We start from the raw sequence: 20460 nt of genomic DNA, 5'->3' as shown, positions 1-20460 counted from the left end.
AAAAGTACCTGCTGCCATCCTGTTAGCATCCTGTATTTCCTTCTGAGTAAGAAAAGCCATTGCTAAGTATGGTCTATCATAGTTCTATCAGTGTAAACTGTCTAGTTGAACCTAAAACCTCCAGAGTAAAGAGCTTATAATATAATAGCTAACAGTCATGGAATATTTATTATGTGCCATAATTTATTTAATTTAATCCTCAACTAGCCCCATGAGGTAGGGACTATTATTATCCTCATTTGACTGATGAGTGAGAAGTTGACTAACTTATTCAAAGTTCCATAGTCAGTTAGTGCAGGAGCCCATGGTGCCCAGGGTTTTCTGACTCTAGAGCCCTGGCCTTTAACTACCATGGTGTCCTGAACTGCTGTTTCATGTGTGTGTCTTATTTTCTCAACAAGACCATACTTTACTTGAAGGTATGCTGTTCATTACAATATTCCTCAAGAGGGCTTAGTATTAGTACCTTGCCCACCAAACACTTGAATAAAATATTAAAATAAGAAACATTCATTTCTAAGAAGAACACCCCCTCTCCAACTATGCCTACCTGATTCTGATAGCTTCATTATTCCTTATGGCATCAGTCATTCTACTTTGCATTCTTTTTTTATTAAACTCTTGCTATGTGCATAACATTGTATCTTCGCTAACACCATGGATTTTCTTAAATCTTAGCAACATCATCTCCTTTGCTTACTGTCTACTCTGGAACAAGAATATGCACAAAGGGAAACTCACGACCTATTTTGTATTAAATAATTGGAAAACTTTGCCAGGTCATCAGTCAGCCCCAAAGAGAACAATAAGCTCGCTTAAGTAAAACCTTACTCAAGTAGCATTACAAGTCTTCAAAGAGCTCTTCAGGCAATGCCAGAACTTATTTCTAGAAGGTAGATTTCTTTTTTAGAAGAAATGAAGCCAGAATGATAATGAGAGACCTATACTCAACTACTCACCAAATCACTAATTGCAACGATATCTGTAATTGGTTCACTTGAAGTCTTCAAGGGACTTACTTTTCAAAAAGGGTGGGAGAAGTACTGTATCCAAGTTCACATCATCCTTGACTGTGCAGACATAAAGTTCCTGGCCTTCTTCAGAGTTGGCAGGAGAAATACTATACATTATGGATTTCATGGCATTGGCTATAAAGAAAACAGGCTATGACTGAGGAAAGCACCATTCTCAGTGACTGTAGTTTTAAAGGCACAAAAATATAATAATTTAGTCAAAAAAAAAAAAAAACCTAAAGGATGAAGATGACTGGAGTGTACCATGGTTTAAAGTGTTTTACCCCACCTGTCTGCCTGTTCTCTAATTTTCTCTTATAAACTAACAACATTCTCTGTACCAATCGGTATCTTACAACTAATCACTATTCCTGTTCACCTTATAACAGCTCTTGCTTCTATTACATCACAGCTCTGGGATGCCTTTCTGCTTTTATATATACTTCTACACTTTATTCCTCTCCTAATTTCCTCCCTTCTCCCATCCCCCATCCAAATCCTCAAGTCATCCTTCTCATCAATAGTGTACAATTCTTTTTTCTGGACTTTCATGTTTATAAATCCTAATTTCCTAGCCCCACCTCTTGGGCTGCTTATAAAAGGAACTATTGTAGATTGATTGGATTAAGTTACCTGAGGCAAATCTTGAGTATTTTCACTCTAATTGTATAAGATTTGTACAGTGTGCTTATCTGGGAAGGCCTAGTGTGGCCTACAATGTTAGCAAGGAAAAGGTATGTACCTTGTAAAGGCTAAGTAATGTCACGTTGGAGAATGAACTTCAGCAGCTGGACCAGGGTAGAACTCTGGGAAGCTAAGCTTACCTGAGAGGGTTTCCCACTTGCTGTTTTCCTCTTCCTCCTTTTGTAGGTCATGAAAGAGCAACACGTCCTTAGAGAGAAGGTCCTGGCATAGGACCTCACAATAAAGGGGGTTTCCAAAGCACCTGTGAAGGTAGCTGCAGGGAGGTAAGTAAGGGATTGCACATTAGAGATGACCACTTTAGGGGAGCCAAGTGTAACAGTACTTCATTCTGAGGAATCTTCTTTTGTTAAAGTCAGCTCTTCATGACATACACTAACAGAGGGGACAGAGGCACAGAAATGTAAAAAAGTAATTTCTGATTGGCCTTGAAATGCATCTTGGCAATAACTTTTCTTTCTCAACTATTTTTCTTTTATTGATGTTGAAAGGAACTAACATCCCCTTGCTAAAGGGTCTGGCAGAAAGGGGCCTTATCACATATAACTGAAGCCACCCAAGTCCTAATTGTCTTGTGAAAACCTGGGTGGATAGCCCAGGGAGGCAGCCCCTTACTTGATTACAAGAAGACTGTCTCCCTTAAATCTAGTCTCGGGGCCTCATCATGGTTACTAATGCCATTCTCTCCCCCAACTCCAGTAAGACCTGTGCCTTCTCATTTATATTACGGCACTGGTTCCTCCCTTAATGAAGTGCTCAGTTAGTCCTAGTCACTCACATCTGCAGCTCTTGGGCGATGCTCACCACCCCTAGTTCCCAACATGCCATTCTCAACAGCAAGGTTGTTGCCAACTTCGAAATAGGCATAAGGATAGCTTGAGGGCTCTGCAGGAACCGCTCGGCCCAGCCACACAGGGTGAAGATAGGGGTCAACGTAATCACCATGATGATGGGCATACTGGAGAGCAATGTTTCCAAAAACTCCCAGGAAGCTGCATCCATATACTGGGACTCATCAATGAGGAAAATTAGTGGTGTTTCCCTCACTGCCTGGAAAGAACAGCAAACAAACAATAACGACCTCTGATTAGAAATGAAATCACCTGATTTTCAAATCCACCATGAATTTTCCATCAATAATTTAAATAAAATGTTAACACAGGCTAGAGTTTTCGGAGTAAAGTGTATTCTAAATCCAGGTAATATTTTACTTTATAAATATAAAATCTAGTTCCTAAAAAAAGTACTGGGTTTCTGTGGACAAGAAAATATTCTACCTGAAACATGAAATAAGCATCAAAATATTCTCCAAATCAAACTTGAAGCTTTCAAATATTTCATTCTGGCAAAAGCTTCATTTGTGTGGGAACTCATAATACCTTAAAACAGCAATTTCTAAACCAGGCTATGCATCGGAATCACCTGGGAGTGCTTGCCAGCACTCCCAATTACCAGGCCCCACTCAAACAGACTTTAAAAATCTATTTACTTTTAATCACATTCGGAACTCCTACTCTACTCTCCACTGCCTCAAGTGACCATTCTAATGTGTTTATTGCATAGTTCTTTGTTTCTATGGTGTTCTTATAAAACACGCATTGTTGTTTTGTCAAGTAATTGTTTTTATGTAAATGCAACTGTATTACAGATCTCATTACTTCTCCCTCTCTTCTAACCAGGACTGTTTTTAAGATCATTTCATATCACTATGTTTTCATATATTCCCCTATTTCTAAATTGCGCATTTCATTCCATCATGTTCATGCATGCATTCATGCCCATACCTCCCTGGCCTCCACACACATACTTGTTGAGATATATACCCAGGAGAGGAATTGCTGGGTCTAGAGGATACAAGTTATTAAAATTTGACTAGTTGCTTTTAGATTGTTTTCCAGAATGGTTACATCAGTTTCTGCTCATACAGATTTTTGATTCCATAATCCTAGGTTAGAACATGCGTATCTGCATTTTTAACAAATACTAGGTAAAATAGCTATATAACTGCATTTAGAAACTACTATTTTAAATTAAACTACTAAAATTTTATTTAGAAACAGGATCTGGAAGAGCAAAGATCTTTTCTTGTATGCCATGCCGTGTTGTAGGATGAATCCAAGCTTAAAAGTAGAAAATAACAATGAAGATATCAGCAAATAGGCAGGCCAAGAAACGCCTGAATCAAAGTGTGATGTGGACAGATTAAAATAAACATAAACTATCTCCATATATTAAGAGTTAGTGACATGTAGTGAAAGTACCCACCTCCTGAAGTACTTTAATAAAACACGCTTTAACTTTCTTTTGTCTGGCCACATCATCCATGTGCGAAACTTTGAAGGACAAAGGAAACGGACCAGGAAAATTATTACATGTTAGCATTTAAAATGAAAATCTAATAAAAACATGCAGGTTCTCCAAAGGGAACACAAGATAATTCTATTTTTACTGAGAATGGGTTTCTGCAAGATTGAGCACAGAGTTACAAGGGCCAATCCAACATTAATATATAGTTCAAAGGATGAGATAGAAAACTCATGAAAGGTTAGAGACAGATATCTATCTCCTTTCCATACCAGACTCTAGTAAAACCCTTAAAGGGTTATGACTAAGGAGTAAATGACAGGTTGAACTTAGCAATGACAGTTTGGGCAGCTCCAGTACCCCAGTTATTCCAAGTATACCAGGATGAATCTGTACATGAGACTTGTCAGAACAAGATGCAACGCACATCACATAACATTGTTTCCTGTGCTAGGCTGAGGCACATGAACTACCAGGAACCTGAGAGCCAAAGTGAGATGACTGCTAATCTACGTAGGCAAGGGTTTAGAGTCCCAAGCAAGGCCTATCTTAAGAGAGGGATATGTTGAGGGATTAGACAGATCTTAGTGTTCCATTCCAAAATACTCTGCAGGGTGGGTAGATTAGGAGAAGTGACAGAGGATAAATAAAACAAATTGTGTACCAGTGAATTTTTAGCTTGTTCACTACTGGAAACCCCATAAACCCTAGACCTCTGAAGGCTTTTGAGATCCAGATGCTGGTTTCAAATGATATATTCTGTGGTAAGGGAACAGGAAGGTAGGGTTAAAAAATAAAGAAATTGTAACCAACTCAAGAACACATGGATATAATTCCTGGGGATATGCCACTGGTGAGGGCCACCTTAATGTATTTAGTACTTTAAAATATACAATGCAATCTCTCATATACCATCTCCTTTAAAATTCACATGAAAACATACAGTAATATAATTGTTATTTCACAGATGAAAAAGCTATGACTCAGAGAGGCTAAGTGATTTGCTCTAGGACATAAAACTACTAAGTGTCAGGTTCAATATTAGAATTCACTCTCCTCAAAAGGAGAAAGCCTGAGTTTTGGTGTCGAAAGAATTTCAAATCTTGGTCCTACCATATATGTATATGTATATCCTCAGCTTATTAGATTAGAAAACAATCCTAGGTCTGACTATCCACAAAATATAACAGTAACCCAATTCAGAAAGCCACTGCCTTCATTACCTACACAAATAAGAGGTCATTAAAAAGGCAGTGAAGTTGTTCTTCCACTATCCCACGAAGCTGTCTTTGTAGGCACTCTTGCCGGTAATAGGCTGGGCATGTATCAATCTCAAAGAAGATGGCCATGAGGGTCTGGATGGCATAGAAGCACTGCTTGGAATCTACTTCCTTCAGCATCAATGGCAACACCCTGGTGAATATTACTATGGTCATCAGGAGTCCCCTGTACAACACGTAGGTTACTCACTTCACCAGTCCAAGAATGCTGAATCTAATGACACAAGAGTCTCACAAACAAGAGAAAGAGGTCCCAAGAGAAGTAGGCTCTGACCAAGTCAGAAAGCAGGAGTCTTTACCTATGCCCTTCCTTCTGTGCCAGGAAGTTTATTTCAGCCAACAGCTGGCTTTTCCACAGCCTTTTCCACCTTCATACAGAACTGCTTGTCCCTTCTTCTGGTGCAAACACCCTTGCTGTGCCATTTGGAAGGCTTCCAATTCTTTCTTCCGGTCTGTAGAGAGACAGGGAGCACCTAACACTCCTGGATATCAATAATCAACATTATTGATTGTTCCAGGCTTTTTGGTAGATACTCTATTGATTTGAATCAATTTGCAAATCTAACTCTCAGAATGGCTTTTTTCCTCCAGAATTCCCAGAAGAATCTCATTCATTGATGGGGCTTCATATCTCTTTCCAGAAAATCAATTCTGAGCTAATATATGCTGGTCTTTAGGGCTTATTCCAGAGCCTAAGTAGTAACATTCAGAAAAATTAGGCACCTTGTGGACACGGGTGTCCCTTAGCTTTTTGTAAAAATTTTCTTAATAACAATTTAGTCTTCAAAATCTGTCACTACTATGTAAAAGTAATGGACTAGTAAGTATAGACTAAAATAAATACAAAGATAGGGAATATATAGTGTGGGTGACAACAGTCTTGGTGCTAATATATAGTGTGGGTGACAACAGTCTTGGTGCTATTTTCACTATTCTAAGGATGATGAATTTTTCTCTAAAGATGACCCACAATAAGCTGGTCTGATCTCAATAGCTAAACCTGACTTACAAAGATTATTACTAAATGTTGGTGTTTCTCAGGCAGTTATAGGACTTCACCTGAAATTTGAATATTTGACATGGAAAAGAAATAGTAAATCCTCTTCAAAGTGAACATAATTTCACTAAGAAGGTTGCTCTCTATTTTTTAATAAAGCTTAAAAGCATTTAGTTTTGCACTGTTTTATTTTTTAAATCACATTTAGCTGTCTATAGCTGAAACAAATATGATTTAAGTCACAAAAGAAAACATACCTAACAAAGGGTGATTTTTGTTTCTCTTTCTTGCCAAATGTCTTTTTCCAAACATTCTGGGAAAAAGAACAAAGTGAAATGTATCTGTTAAAAATAGATTAGGAACAGCTGTCTTCATAAGCAAATACTTTCAGATAATTAAGGAGGTACAGAGTTCTGAATAAAAAGGTTTTTAAAAACTAAAAATTTTGGGGGAGAGGGAGTAAAGAGGGAATATTATTGATTGTTCCAGGCTCGGGGAAGTAAATGAATGGTGAAGTACACAAAGAAAAAAAGAACAAAGAAGATCTGGGTTAGTGACCTATTGCTATTCTCTTCCTTTCGGAGAAAAGGATGTTCACTGAAGAACTAGCTAAGAGCTAAACATAAAAGCTAAATCTCTCAGACACTAAACACTCCTTTTGTGTGTCTTATTCCAGCATGCCCATACTAGCAGCATCTTTTTTTTCCAATTTCATGTAATCAAAAACTTATTGTTCTGTAAGAGATGAGAATGAAACTATCACACAATGATACTCACATACATCTTTTGTGGCCAAGATATTCATATATCTTCCCTGGGTTGGAGATGTTTTTCATCATTTTCTCTGGGAGTTCTTGAAGTTGCAAGCAGGTAGCATGTATCTTAGATATGTTACCTCATCACAGGACACCAAACCTGGATAAGCAGTTATCATTCTGGCCGCAAGACTCACTTTTGGGCCAATAACTGTGTCAGAAAGACAAGTGGAGAATTTTGGACCATGTCTTCCACCTTCCTCCCTTAAGTCACAAAGATAACAGTCCAATGTCCTATTCTACCTGTATATTCGTGTCTTGCTACTGCTCCAACCACACCAGAGAATACTGGTCCATTAGTGATACTGATGGAAACAAGTCTAGGGATCAGAAAAGCAACAATGGATAATACAGTCAGAAGCCTCCAAGTCAGGCACTAGATCTGCCACTCCCTAGATCCAGAAGTCTAGTTTTAGAGCTTAGAATGGAAAAGGCCAGAGGTTGCTCTCAGTCTATATAACATGAGGGGTACAAAGTACTGAATATTAGGGAGAGAACCAAAAGAAACAGAATGGTTCCCCTAATTCAGGAGTTTTAGTTTTAGTTGGGGGTTATTAGTAAAAGATTTTCTTTCTTTTTTTTTCTTTTGAGACAGGGTCTTGCTCTATCACCCAGGCTGGAGCACATTGGTGCGATCTCAGTTCACTGCAACCTCCGTTTCCTGGGCTCAAGCGATCCTCCCACCTCAGCCTCCCAAGTACCTGAGACTACAGGCACACACCACCACATCCAACTAATTTTTTTTTTTTTTGAGAGAGATGGAGTTTCATTATGTTGTCCAGACTGGTCTCAAACTCCTTGGCTCAAGCAATACACCCATCTTGGCCTCCCAAAGCACTGGGATTACAGGTATGAGCCACCACACCTGGCCAGTAAAAGATTTTTAAAAATTTTACATCTGGGCCAGGCGCGGTGGCTCACGCCTGTAATCCCAGCACTTTGGGAGGCTGAGGTGGGTGGATCACAAGGTCAGGAGATTGAGACCATCCTGGCTAACACTGTGAAACCCCGTCTCTACTAAAAATACAAAAAATTAGCCGGGCGTGGTGGTGGGCACCTGTAGTCCCAGCTACTCGGGAGGCTGAGGCAGGAGAATGGCATGAACCCAGGAGGCGGACCTTGCAGCGAGTGGAAATTGTGCCACTGCACTCCAGTCTGGGCGACAGAGCAAGACTCCATCTCAAAAAAAAAAAAAAAAAATTTTACATCTGTGGTAAGGCAAATATTTAAAAACCATTTGAGAAAAAAAAATTGAAGGGGTTAATTAATTTTCCCAGAGTTACATAGCAAAAACGAACAGTAAGTCAGAATGAGAATCCAAGCCTCTTGCCTCCTAGACTGATATTATTTCTACTATACCATGTTGCCTCAGATAAAACTGAAAAATGAAAGTAGATAAAGAGATATCAATACAGGATTAATAGATCAAATAATGCTAGAATGTCACAGTTAAGGAGAAATCAGAATGTCAGGACTGCAGACAGAAGGCTTTCTGAAGTAAATTAACATTTGGAACAAATTTTTTTAATAAGTAATATTTTAAAAATTCATTAATGCATACATACATTCATTTCATTCACTAAGCACTGAGAAGTGTGCATAGTACTGAGTACTTGGCTGGATGTTTAAAATATCCTGCCCTAGAGAAGTTAAGTTTGGGGAGGAGGGTGGTAGGTTTGAGGGAGGTGAAGAGATACTTACATATGTCAGCAAGACAAATACTCCATATTAGAGATTGATATAGCACATTAGCAGAGCAAACAGAACAGATGCACTAATTCACACTGAAGAGTAGATAGAGTATTCTTAAAGGAGAGGACATGTGGTTGGACCTTGAAAGTTGAAGAAACTGCTAAAGAGGGGGAGTGGTACTGTCTGGTGGGAAAAGGTAAAGGCTTTGAGATGCCTTGTGTGGTCATGCAAAACTAAGTACTTCAAGATGGCTAGAGCACAGATGTGAACAGAGGTGTTTGGATTAGAGAGAGGTAATGGGAGAAGTAGTCTTACCTCTCTAGGGATGGAAGAGTATTAGACATATGAATTATTTTAAAAGAGGGCATATACTGTTCTAGGTGAGGCAAAAGCCTAAAGGTGGCAAGGAGCAACTCATACATAAAAAAATAAGTAGATTTACTCACTGACATGACAATTTCATGTGACAGGTAACAAGATATGTAGGTGGAGAAAGATTATGCAATGAGGCATAGTCTCACATTAAATCTATAAACAATTTTCAGCGGTTCAGACAACATGAGAAGTAGCAATCATGTTAACACTATTATCTCCTAAGCCATCAAAATTATTTGTCTTCCTCAAAGGACAGGATTAAGGGCTCTTGGCTGGGTGCCGTGGCTCATGCCTGTAATCCTAGCACTTTGGGAGGCTGAGGTGGGCGGATCACCTGAGGTCAGGAGTTCAAGAGTCCACCCTGGCCAACATGGTGAAACCCCATCTCTACTAAAAATACAAAAATTAGTGGGCATGGTGGTGTGTGCCTGTAATCCCAGTTGAGGGATTCTGAGGCAGGAGAATCGCTTGAACCCGGGAGGCAGAAGTTGCAGTGAGCCAAGATTGTGCCACTGCACTCCAGCCTGAGCAAGAGTGAGACTCCATCTCAAAAAAAAAAAAAACAAAAAGTCTCTTACCATTCATTCACTCAGCTCACTGCCCCCAGGGTGAAAAAAAGAGACACTTAAGACAAGACCATGCTGTCAGTTCTGCTGCCATATGAAGAGCAAGACTGAAAATCTTTTAATATTTCATGATGCTTCCTCTGCCTAAATACCCTTTCCCACCTTCTCCATTTGCTGAACTACTTTTCTTCTCAACCTGTCTCAAAAGTCATCTTTATAGTCAAGATTTCTTTGGTACCTCTGTGGAGAATTAACCATTTCTTCCCATAGCACGTTGTTGTAACTCTTGTAGCATTTTATTTCTGCACTTTAATTTCATTGTATTAAAGTTAGTTGTTTACTTAGCTGAACTGGTAAAATCTTATTTCTCTTTATGCCCATAGCACCTAGCACAGTGCCTGGCTCATAACTGTGTTCAAGGAATGCTTGTTGAATGAACGCATTTATGCATGCCAGAAATTCAGCTATTAACAAGTCAATAATGAACAAATAATACTTTTATCACTTAGTTATTTCTTATTTCTTTATATTATACTTTATAATTCCTCCATGTTTTTCTCGGCAATCCATATTCCTTCTTTCCTTTAAAACTTTTCTGCATTGATAAAGAATGTACTCTTTATCTGATATATGTAATTGTATATAAAGTATTTCTGGTACTGAAAAACCATAATAATGCTATTCTGAGACTGCACTCCCTATGTCTCAAAAATATCCTGAAGAAATACTCAGGGAATCATCTTTCCTCTAAATGAGCTAAAAGCTGGAGCTATTTCTCAGATTAGAAAGAGGAATTCAGAGGATATCTCAAGGTGAACAGTGTCTTTGAAAAAGAAGACATGGAAAGTAGTTTTGGGTCTGAAAGCTGATGTCATGCAGAGAGAAATGAGCAATGGTATCTGCTACCGAGGCCAAGTAGGTACCTCTGAAGCTTTAGCATCTGCTCAGCATTTTCCAAAAATATCTTCCTTAGAACATTAGTTCCTCTGGATGTTTATAGGTCTTTCTGGAGAAAAGTGTTTGATGACCAAGTAAATTTGGGAAATGCTGACTAAAACTAAATATAACAAATTTCTTTCCCATAGCACTACTCAAAACCTTTGATATGTTAATGTTCATTGTGAACCTTGAAGAAGGAAATATAATTTGCATCACTTCCCAAACATATTTGGCGATGAAAATCTTTTCTTTTTTCATGAGCATATTAAGGGACTAATAACATTCTACCAAACACACTTTGGGAGATATTGAATTAGTAATTATCTTCGAGGAAAAAAATCACTGACCTTGAAACCTAGCTTTGAGGCTTTGACATCTGTTTGGCTTACCAGCATAACCTTTCTGGATCTTAGTTTCTTTAAAGAGGTCAAATTTGATGAACTCTAATACCCCATCTAGTTCTTAACATCTATTATATTCTAAACTAAACAAGATGGAAATGACCAAGTTACAGCCTAAGAGTGACAGAAGGCATTCTTAAGGGCATTGTAAGACAGTCTCTAAAGGACAAAGAAATGACTCTTTTAAGCGTAAGGGCCAAGGGTGGGACCTTGAAGGCCATAGGTCAATACAAACTTCAAGAACAGAACAGACCAGCACTGGAAGGGACGGCCCATGTGATGGTTAATACTGAGTGTCAACTTGATTGGATTGAAGGATTCAAAGTATTAATCCTGCGTGTTTCTGTGAGGGTGTTGCCAAAAGAGATTAACATTTGAGTCAGTGGGCTGGGGAAGGCAGATCCACCTTTAATCTGGTGGGCACAATCTAATCAGCTGCCAGTGAATATAAAGCAGGCAGAAAATGTGAAATGAGCGAGACAGGCCTAGCCTTCCAGACTGCATCTTTTTCCCATGGTGGATGCTTCCTGCCCTCAAACATCGAACTCCAAGTTCTTCAGTTTTGGCACTTGGACTGGCTCTCCTTGCTCCTCAACTTATAGGCAGCCTATTGTGGGGCCTTGTGGTCATGTAAGTTAATACTTAATAAACTCCCCTTTACATATATATATATATATTATATATATTTATATATAATATATATTACATATATATTAGTTCTATATAATATATATAATTATATATACATATATATATATATTAGTTCTGTCCCTCTAAGAGAACCCTGACTAATACTGCCCAGCACATCCACCCTGGAGGTAAGATTGGGAGGTAGGATGTAGGAGTATCTGCAGATCCCACCAAACCTGAAAGAAGTGTTAACATGTATTTGCCTTGGTCAAAGGGTCTGAGTATCTATTAAGCAACTGTAGCATCTTTCTTATCTCTAAAATAAGGCTTGGATCAGATAATCTCTAAATTCCTTTCCAATAGTAACATTCTATGAGTGTGTATCTATAATTATATCACATTAATAGCATATTCTATTCTTTTGGGGGAGCATTTGCATTTTATAAGAGGCAGGTGGGGGATAAGTAATGAAACAACACAGGATTTGAAGACTGAAGATCTGGGTTTCATTACAAGCTCTGTTATATGCTAGTAACTTCTCTTCTGTGACCTTAATTTCCTCATGTATAAAAGAGGAGCTGGGCATGGTGGCTCACACCTATAATTCCAGCACTTTGGGAGGCTGAGGTGGGAGGATCGCTTGAGCTCAGGAGTTCGAAAGCAGCCTGGGCAACACAGCAAGACCTTGTCTCTACTAAAAATAAAAAAAAAATAGCCCAGTGTGGGGCGTGTGCTTGTAGTCTGAGCTAGTTGGAAGGATGAGGTTGAGGATGCAGTGAGCTGTGATTGTGCCATGGAACTTTAGCCTGGGAAACAGAGCAAGACTCTGTCTCTAAAAAAAAGTAAAAAATAAAGAGGGATATAAATTTTCACATTGATAGCATATACTAAAGTATTCTATAAATGCTAAAGTACTATGCACATGTTTGATATAATTTTTATCCATTTTGAATAAGTTATGGCAAGCAAACCAATCTGATTCGATGTTAACATTGGAAGTAACTATTTTTAAAATTCATTCATGTATACACTTTCTCCATAGCTTTCTATTTTAAAAAGTCAATTGAAAACTTCAAACAAACTTTATCATAGTGCAACTAGTGGGAAAATAGATTTTTCTATACCTTCATCTGGGTTAGGTTTTGTGAAAGGTGGTTGGGTGAGGGGTGGATGTGGAAGAGGGAGATCAGTTCAGTGTAAGGTCCAGAAAAAGCAATAAGATCTGGGAAAGACCCAGAATGAAAGCCAAGACAGTGCTAACCAGCTGTGGTTCCTTTCTATCTAGGTAATTTCTCCATAACTTCTCTCATACTCTCTTGTAGACAGGCTGCTTTTATTCTGCATCCTCTCCACAGGCGTGTTATTTGCATCATATTAATTTACACATTTGCTTGTTCCCTTGCAGTATTCTCGAATCTTGGTATGTTTGTTCTGTTTCTCCCCTTTTCCTGACCCGCTGAATGGGAATGTATCTTTATTTCCCCTGGGTATCCAGTACAGAGATCTGTATCTAGTGATTTCTTAATAGATCTTGTTTGCTCACTTTCCTTAGCATGTTCCCTCCGTGTTAGGCAGATTCTGGACTACTTGAATCCCTGCCACTTGTTACTGCCTCCTACCCTGCCTGAAGAGCCCCTGTGGCCTGAGAAGCTCCTCTCTGCCCCACCTTCCTCCTCACTTGGTCTTAGCAAGATTCTCCCAGCAGAAGCTGAAGATGCTGAAGGAGCTCTCCAGGGCATGTGCACACTCGTCTGGCTTCTTATCACCAGGAAGGCCGAAAACACAGAGGAACATGCAGCCCTGGGATAGATGACAAACAAAGAAATGAGACACTTACCTGGGAAAGGAATATGGCTTGCCTAAACTAAACCAGCTCCCCCGAATGAACCCAGACCCTATCCTTGAACACTCTTCTGTTGGAAATATAGGATTCTACATGATTCATAAAATGGAAACGCTGGGCCACAGCAACATACACTTTTTTTTTTTTTTTTTGAGATGGAGTCTCACTCTGCCGCCCAGGCTGGAGTGCAGTGGTGCGATCTCAGCTCACTGCAAGCTCTGCCATCTGGGTTCATGCCATTCTCCTGCCTCAGCCTCCCAAGTAGCTGGGAATACAGGCACCCGCCACCATGCCTGGCTAATTTTTTTGTATTTTTAGTAGAGACGGGGTTTCACCGTGTTAGCCAGGATGGTCTCGATATCCTGACCTTGTGAGCTGCCTGCCTCAGCCTCCCAAAGTGCTGGGATTACAGGCGTGAGCCACCGTGCCTGGGCAGCAACATAGACATTTTAAAAAATCTTGATTTAACTATTCAAAGAACTGAAATTTAAAACACAAGAAAAATTGCTATCAAGAACTTTTCAAAAATTTAATTTCTAGTATATATCTTGAGCTAAAGTCTATCTGCCCACATTTTCTTCACCTATAATGTCAAGTGTGAAGATTCTGCTTTTTTTCAAGATCTTTAATTATCTGAGAAAGACCTGACTACATTTACTCTACTAATAGAACCAGAAAAACATTCTTTATGCTTTCACAAGGATTCTTCAATAAGAATTCAATAAAAAATGACATGGAGAGTAACCCTCAGTAACCCTGAAAATTAAATTAACAAGAACATCCCGGCCGGGGGCGGTGGCTCACGCCTGTAATCCCAGCACTTTGGGAAGCCAAGACAGCAGATCACGAGGTCAGGAGATCGAGATCATCCTGGCTAACATGGTGAAACTCCGTCTCCACTAAAAATCCAAAAATAAAAATTAGCCGGGCGTGGTGGCAGGCGCCTGTAGTCCCCAGCTACTCGGGAGGCCGAGGCAGGAGAATGGCGTGAATGCGGGAGGCGGAGCTTGCAGTGAGCCGAGATTGCGCCGCTGCACTCCAGCCTGGGCAACAGAGCGAGACTCCGCCTCAAAAAAAAAAAAAAGAACATCCCATTCCTTAATTAACATTAGTTGAAGTTTTAATGTAATATAGCTTGTTACAAAATAAGTAGCAGGGAATTTGACTTGCACTTGCATTATGTGGGAGATCAACTGGTTGTACAAGACTCCTCACTCACCTTTAATGCTGATGGGTCAAGTTCCCTCGTACTTACTTTCTCAAACATAAAGATCCCACTCAGCTGGCCACCCCGTTTCTCAATGATTGTGGAGATGTATAAGGCAGCCTCCTGGATAAGATGACACAAATGCAACATCCACGCTGTCTTGTGGAACTCTAGGCTGACCAAAACCAGAGTCACCATACGGAATTCAGATACATACTCTATAGGCTGGCCTTCATCAATCTATAAAGACGCATTGAGTTACCTACCTGTATGTTCAACTATCAACGTCATGTTGAGGCATGTTTAATTATGTATTTCACGGTATGTATGAGAAAATAACTTATGGGTCTCAGCAAAAACTTAAAAGAAAATTCAGTATAGAAGATATACAAACCAATGAACTTGGAATTAAAACTGACTTTAGGCAGAATTCACTGATGAAATCTGTCAAGATTTACTCTCTAAGAGTTAATTTGACACATCCATTAGTCATTACATCTCTTACTAAGGAATTCACATATATTCATATATATACAATCAGTCAACTTATATTTACCAAACATACACTCTATACCCTTCTTACAGTGTACTAAATTGTTAAAGAACAAACTAAAAAACAAATATGGCTTCTACTTTCTAGGACTGAGAAATCTAACTAAAGGTTTAAGATATGTTCATCACAGTATTACGTTGGCACAGATGGGTAAATCTGCTGGAATTACGATGGGTTGCTGGAGATTAACTGGATAAATACAAAAAAGTTGTCACTTATAATTGTACACCTGTTTATGCATGTGCACACACACACACACAAACACACACACACACACACACACACACACACACACACACACACAGAGAGAGAGAGAGAGACTCTATGAGGATTCAAGAACTAGGAAATAACCTTCTTCAAAAGGTTTTTCATTATGTGCTTCTGCAGCTTTTGGTCAAGAGTTCAGAGTGTGGATCCAATTCCAGTGCAGTTCTTAGAGTCTCTGAGAAAAGAAAAACAAAATGTCCCTGGCCGTGTGGAAAATTAATGTTTAAAATTTGGGGCTTAGGTAGAAAGGACAAAGTAACTTACCAGCACTTGTACGGTAATGTGGTAGATAATTAAGGCACTTGTCAAAATGCTCATCAAAATCAAATGGGTCAATGATCCGCATCTCTCTTAACTACAGAAAGGAAACTGCTTAATTCTGTGCCCCCACACAAGAAAGGCTGAGGATTCTATTGCCCTTGTTTGCCTTTTATCTCCTCAGCCTCACTGTTCTACCTCATCTATCTTCATAGGAGAATATTCCCAGCCTCCCTCCTAAATTGAGTTCCAATGGTCATTGGTTTGGCCAGGCAATATGTGAACACTACCAGAGCATTGCCCTGTGTACTAGGAAGGCCTTTTCAGAATGGGAATAGAGGAAGCTAGCCTCCTACCTTCACAGCTTCATCCTCCCTCATGATTTCCACTTCAAACATATACTGCTCGCAGAGCATCCAGCACTTCCAGGATAGGACAATTTCATTCGCCTGAGCCAAACGCTGAGCTAACTGGACATCATCTACATCCTGCCCAATCACCAAGAGGTATTGCTGCCGCTCATCTCCAACAATAACCTGGGAAATCCGACCTGCAGACAGACCTATCCAGAAAAAAATGAGATAAATGGAGAAGAGTCAAATTCAACTGGGAAACTATGCAACAGGAGGGGTCTGGAATCCCCACATAGCTCTGTGCATCATGCCAATCTTGTTACTGCCCTCAGCTGTGGAAGTCTTAGGTGAGCTAACCTTTAAAAATAATATCTTATGGCCAGGCATGGTGGCTCATGCCTGTAATCCCAGCACTTTGGGAGGCTGAGACGGGCAGATGACCTGAGGTTGGGAGTTCAAGACTAGCCTGACCAACATGGTGAAACCCTGTCTCTACTAAAAATACAAAAAAAAAATTAGCCAGGCGTGGTGGTGCATGCCTATAATCCCAGCTACTCAGGAGGCTTAGGCAGAAGAATCACTTGAACCCTGGAGGCGGAGGTTGCAGTGAGCCAAGACCGTGCCACTGCATGCCAGCCTGGACAACAGAGTGAGACTCCATCTCAAAAAAAAAAAATTATTCCCCCAGATTTCCTTCTCTTATATAATACACCTGGAGATGGACATTTTGTCTGTCTGGAGATGGTGAAGGAGAGTAGTGGAAGAAGAATGTACAAAGGGGCACAAGGAGACTTTTTGAGTGATAAGTATGTTCACTATCTTTATTGTGGTGATGGTTTCAAAAGTGTATAAATATGCCAATGTATAGTATCAATTATCCTTAATACAACAAAAACCAAAAGAAACAAAAAAGATGGCAGGACAAAAGAGATGCCATATAAGACAGAATATAATTCTTTACCAGTGCTCCTCAAAACATAAAAGAATAGCTGGAGCCAACTTTTGCCCTTAAGGAGGTTTTTGAAGCCTTGTGAAGGAGCTTTGTATATTGAGCTTCCCCTCCAATCCTGACTCTGCCATTGGTGAAACTTTGGCCTCTGTATGTAGCTTTTTAATTTTTATTATATTGTATTATATTTTTGATTCTGTCAAGCAATAACATAGTTCAAAAACTAAACTATACGAAAGAATATATATTTTAAAATCTTGCTTCTACCTACATGACCATCTTTACTATTTTCCTGATATTAGTAATTTTATTAGTTTCTTATATATTTTTTCCAGTATTTCTTTATACAAGATATAAACAAATAGGCTGGGTGTGGTGGCTCAAGTCTGTAATTCCAGCATTTTGGGAGGCCGAGGGGGGTGGAACACGAGGTCAGGAGATCAAGAACATCCTGGCTAACATGGTGAAACCCCGTCTCTACTAAAAATACAAAAAAATTAGCCAGGCGTGGTGGCAGGCATCTGTAGTCCCAGCTACTCAGGAGGCTGAGGCAGGAGAATGGTGTGAACCCGGGAGGTGGAGCTTGCAGTGAGCTGAGATGGCGCCACTGCACTCCAGCCTGGGTGACAGAGCAAGACTCCATCTCAAAAAAAAAAAAAAAGATATAAACAAATAAGAAAAATTCTTATTTTCCTCCTTACACAAATGGTAGTGTACTAAACACGCTGTTTTGTAACTTACTTTTTTTCACTTAACTATATCTTGGAGATACTGCCATATCAAGACATCTTATTTTTTTAAAGTTGCAGGTAATCTTATTGAGTATACATATTATTTATTTAACCAGTCTCCTATAAATAGTTTTCAATGTTTTAAAATTACAAACCATATTACAATCAATAACCTTGCACATGCAACATTTCAGATGTGTGCACGTATACCTATAGGATAAATGTCCAGAAGGATTGCTAGGTTAAGGAATAAATGCACTTGTAAGAGTAAATAGTATAGATGGTATGTAAGTGAAAACAAGACTTTTTAATATATATTTTTATATGGTTTAGTTTTTGTTGACATAAAAAATACAATAAAGACAATAAAAATAAATAAAGATTGCCAAATCACCCTTATACCGTTGTTCACTCACAGTAAGAAAAAGCTCATTCCTCAGACTCACCAGAGTACACTGTCCAGCATCTGAGGTTTTGCCTATCTATAGGTAAGACAGGTAGTCAGTGTACTTCCAATTGGCATTTTTCTTATTATGAATGTTGATCATCTTTTTACGTGTTAAAAGACATGCACTTCCTTGTCTATATACAATTTACTCATGTCCTTTGTCCATTTTTCTCTTAAGAGTACTATTGTTTTCTTGATTTCTAAGTGCTCTTTCCCTAGTAGAGCAATTCACCCTTTGTCTATATGAATTGCAAATATTTTTTCCCAGTTTATCATTTATCTTTTGAGGTTTTTATAGTGGGTTCCCCCTTGCCCAACTGGATCACTCTTTTAGGAGGTACTACCTATCTTTAACTGCAGGTCCTGGCCTTCTCTGGTATGATAGATCCCAAATTTCTCCTGTATCTCCAGACTGCATTTTGCCACCAAGGTAATGATGTCACTCAGTTGATTTTGTTCTACTCTCCAGAGTGCCAGGAGCGTGTTCCCTGCAGACACACAGGATAGGCTGATGGGGACCAAATATCTAGACTTACTTGGTCCAGGGCAAAGTCCCAGTAATGCAGAAGATCAACTTGACCCAGTGTGGATATCAAGTAAGTTATCACGCAAGGTTTCTTGGCTGTATACATTATGCTAGGTTAAAATACTGCTTCAGATCCTCAAAATCATTCAGTAAATAAAAACATAACTAGGTAGAAATTTAAATGATCCTAAGGATATTTTTGGTAATCTTCCTTCCACCAGTATACTAACAGAGGAGAAGAGGTACTAGCAAAAGATTCATAAAATGTGGGTTCAAGTTCGTATCTAATTTGATGGCTGGTTTTATTATGTTTAAATAAGAAGACAGGCCAACTCCGGGACATACAGCTGTTAGTGATCCTGAGTTCTCCAGATAGGACATGCTTGACTCCTCCCCATCTCATGCTTGCTTCTGCTATTAATGACCAAGTTTCTCATTAGTTTTCTCAAGAATGCTTTACTGGCACTTATTTTGCTGTCCTTCAATCTAAACAAAAATGCAAAGCATGTGAGAGTTTAATTTGGGCAAAGCTTTTCCATTAGACTGGGGGATCCTTTGAGGCACAGACTATGTCTTCCTCATCTTTGTATCCCCAGGGTCCAGTACCTATTAATCAAACAATGCTGAATAAACCAATATGCTGAATTCCACCTAAATATAGTCCTCCTCACTCACAGTCTTTTAAGTATTCAGAAAAACTAAAAAAATACCTGTGATATTTAGGATATCCCCTCCAAAACAGAGAACATCTGAAATCAAGTAAGGAAGAGAGAGGAAAATGAGTCAAAATCAGATATAAACCAGATGAGGGCAGAATCATATACGGTCAAAAGAATGGCCTACTGAGTTTATCCTGACGTCATTCTTGTCCATTTGCTCACTCCAAGACTCAGGCTCCTTCTTCCTTCTTTTCATTTTCTCCCCAAATCTATCTGCACCTACATATATCATTTCTAAAATGGAAGAATTCCTGCTGTCTCCAAAGCCACCCCATTCGTGATAGGAATCTTATCCCCTTTTACCTTCTCAAGACCTTCACACCATTCCTAATCTCTCTACTGAAATATTCTCATCAATAGCTTAAAAAACAAAACCAAAACACACAAAAATAACCCACATATTCTTGGTTCTACCTTCTCTTCTGCCTATTAGCTCCATTTTTTTTCCTGCTACATTCACAACAAACAAAACCCCCAAATCTCAAAAAAGTTGGCTATATATATTTTCCTCATCTCCCATTTACTCTTCCTCTTAAATGTTTTCTCTGCCATTCTTTTTCTCAGCTTACTCCACTCTGACTTCTACCTCCACCACTTCAAATTATCAAGGTCATCAACAGTATTAATCTTGCTAAATTCAATACTTCTCTGACCTCACTGTACTTGACAGCTGTCATTTTCAACCCAGCTAGCTGCAGCTTTCTTCTAGAGACGCTACCTCTCCTTTGGCTTCAGGAACACCACAATATCCTACCTCACTGGCTGTTTGTAGTTTCTTTTTCAGGTTCTTTCTCCCTTATCATAATCCTCCCCTGGAGTTCCTCAAGCCTCAGCCAAAGGCTCTTTCTCTTTATTTATGCTCTCTCAACATGAACTCAATCGGTTCTTAACT

At 39.2% G+C, this 20460-nt stretch overlaps 1 protein-coding gene across 1 annotated transcript; it reads right to left on the bottom strand.

The window, feature by feature from the left end:
* Positions 1 to 5598: 5598 nt before the first annotated feature.
* LOC129039031 (adenylate cyclase type 10-like) lies at positions 5599 to 18955 on the bottom strand. The gene is made up of 9 exons (XM_054492579.1): positions 18860 to 18955; positions 18270 to 18357; positions 16199 to 16404; positions 14813 to 15004; positions 13393 to 13514; positions 7355 to 7431; positions 7074 to 7262; positions 6554 to 6609; positions 5599 to 5751 (listed from the first exon to the last, which is right to left on the bottom strand). The coding sequence occupies exons 1-7, from the start codon at positions 18953 to 18955 to the stop codon at positions 7132 to 7134; spliced, it is 912 nt and encodes a 303-aa protein (XP_054348554.1). The 3' UTR covers positions 5599 to 5751; positions 6554 to 6609; positions 7074 to 7131.
* Between the last annotated feature and the right edge of the window lie 1505 nt (positions 18956 to 20460).

Source organism: Pongo pygmaeus, chromosome 5 (genome assembly GCF_028885625.2).
Source record: "Pongo pygmaeus isolate AG05252 chromosome 5, NHGRI_mPonPyg2-v2.0_pri, whole genome shotgun sequence".
Taxonomy (NCBI): domain Eukaryota; kingdom Metazoa; phylum Chordata; class Mammalia; order Primates; family Hominidae; genus Pongo; species Pongo pygmaeus.
The sequence above is the reverse complement of the archived record's forward strand: the minus strand, read 5'-3'. Positions and strand labels throughout refer to the sequence as shown.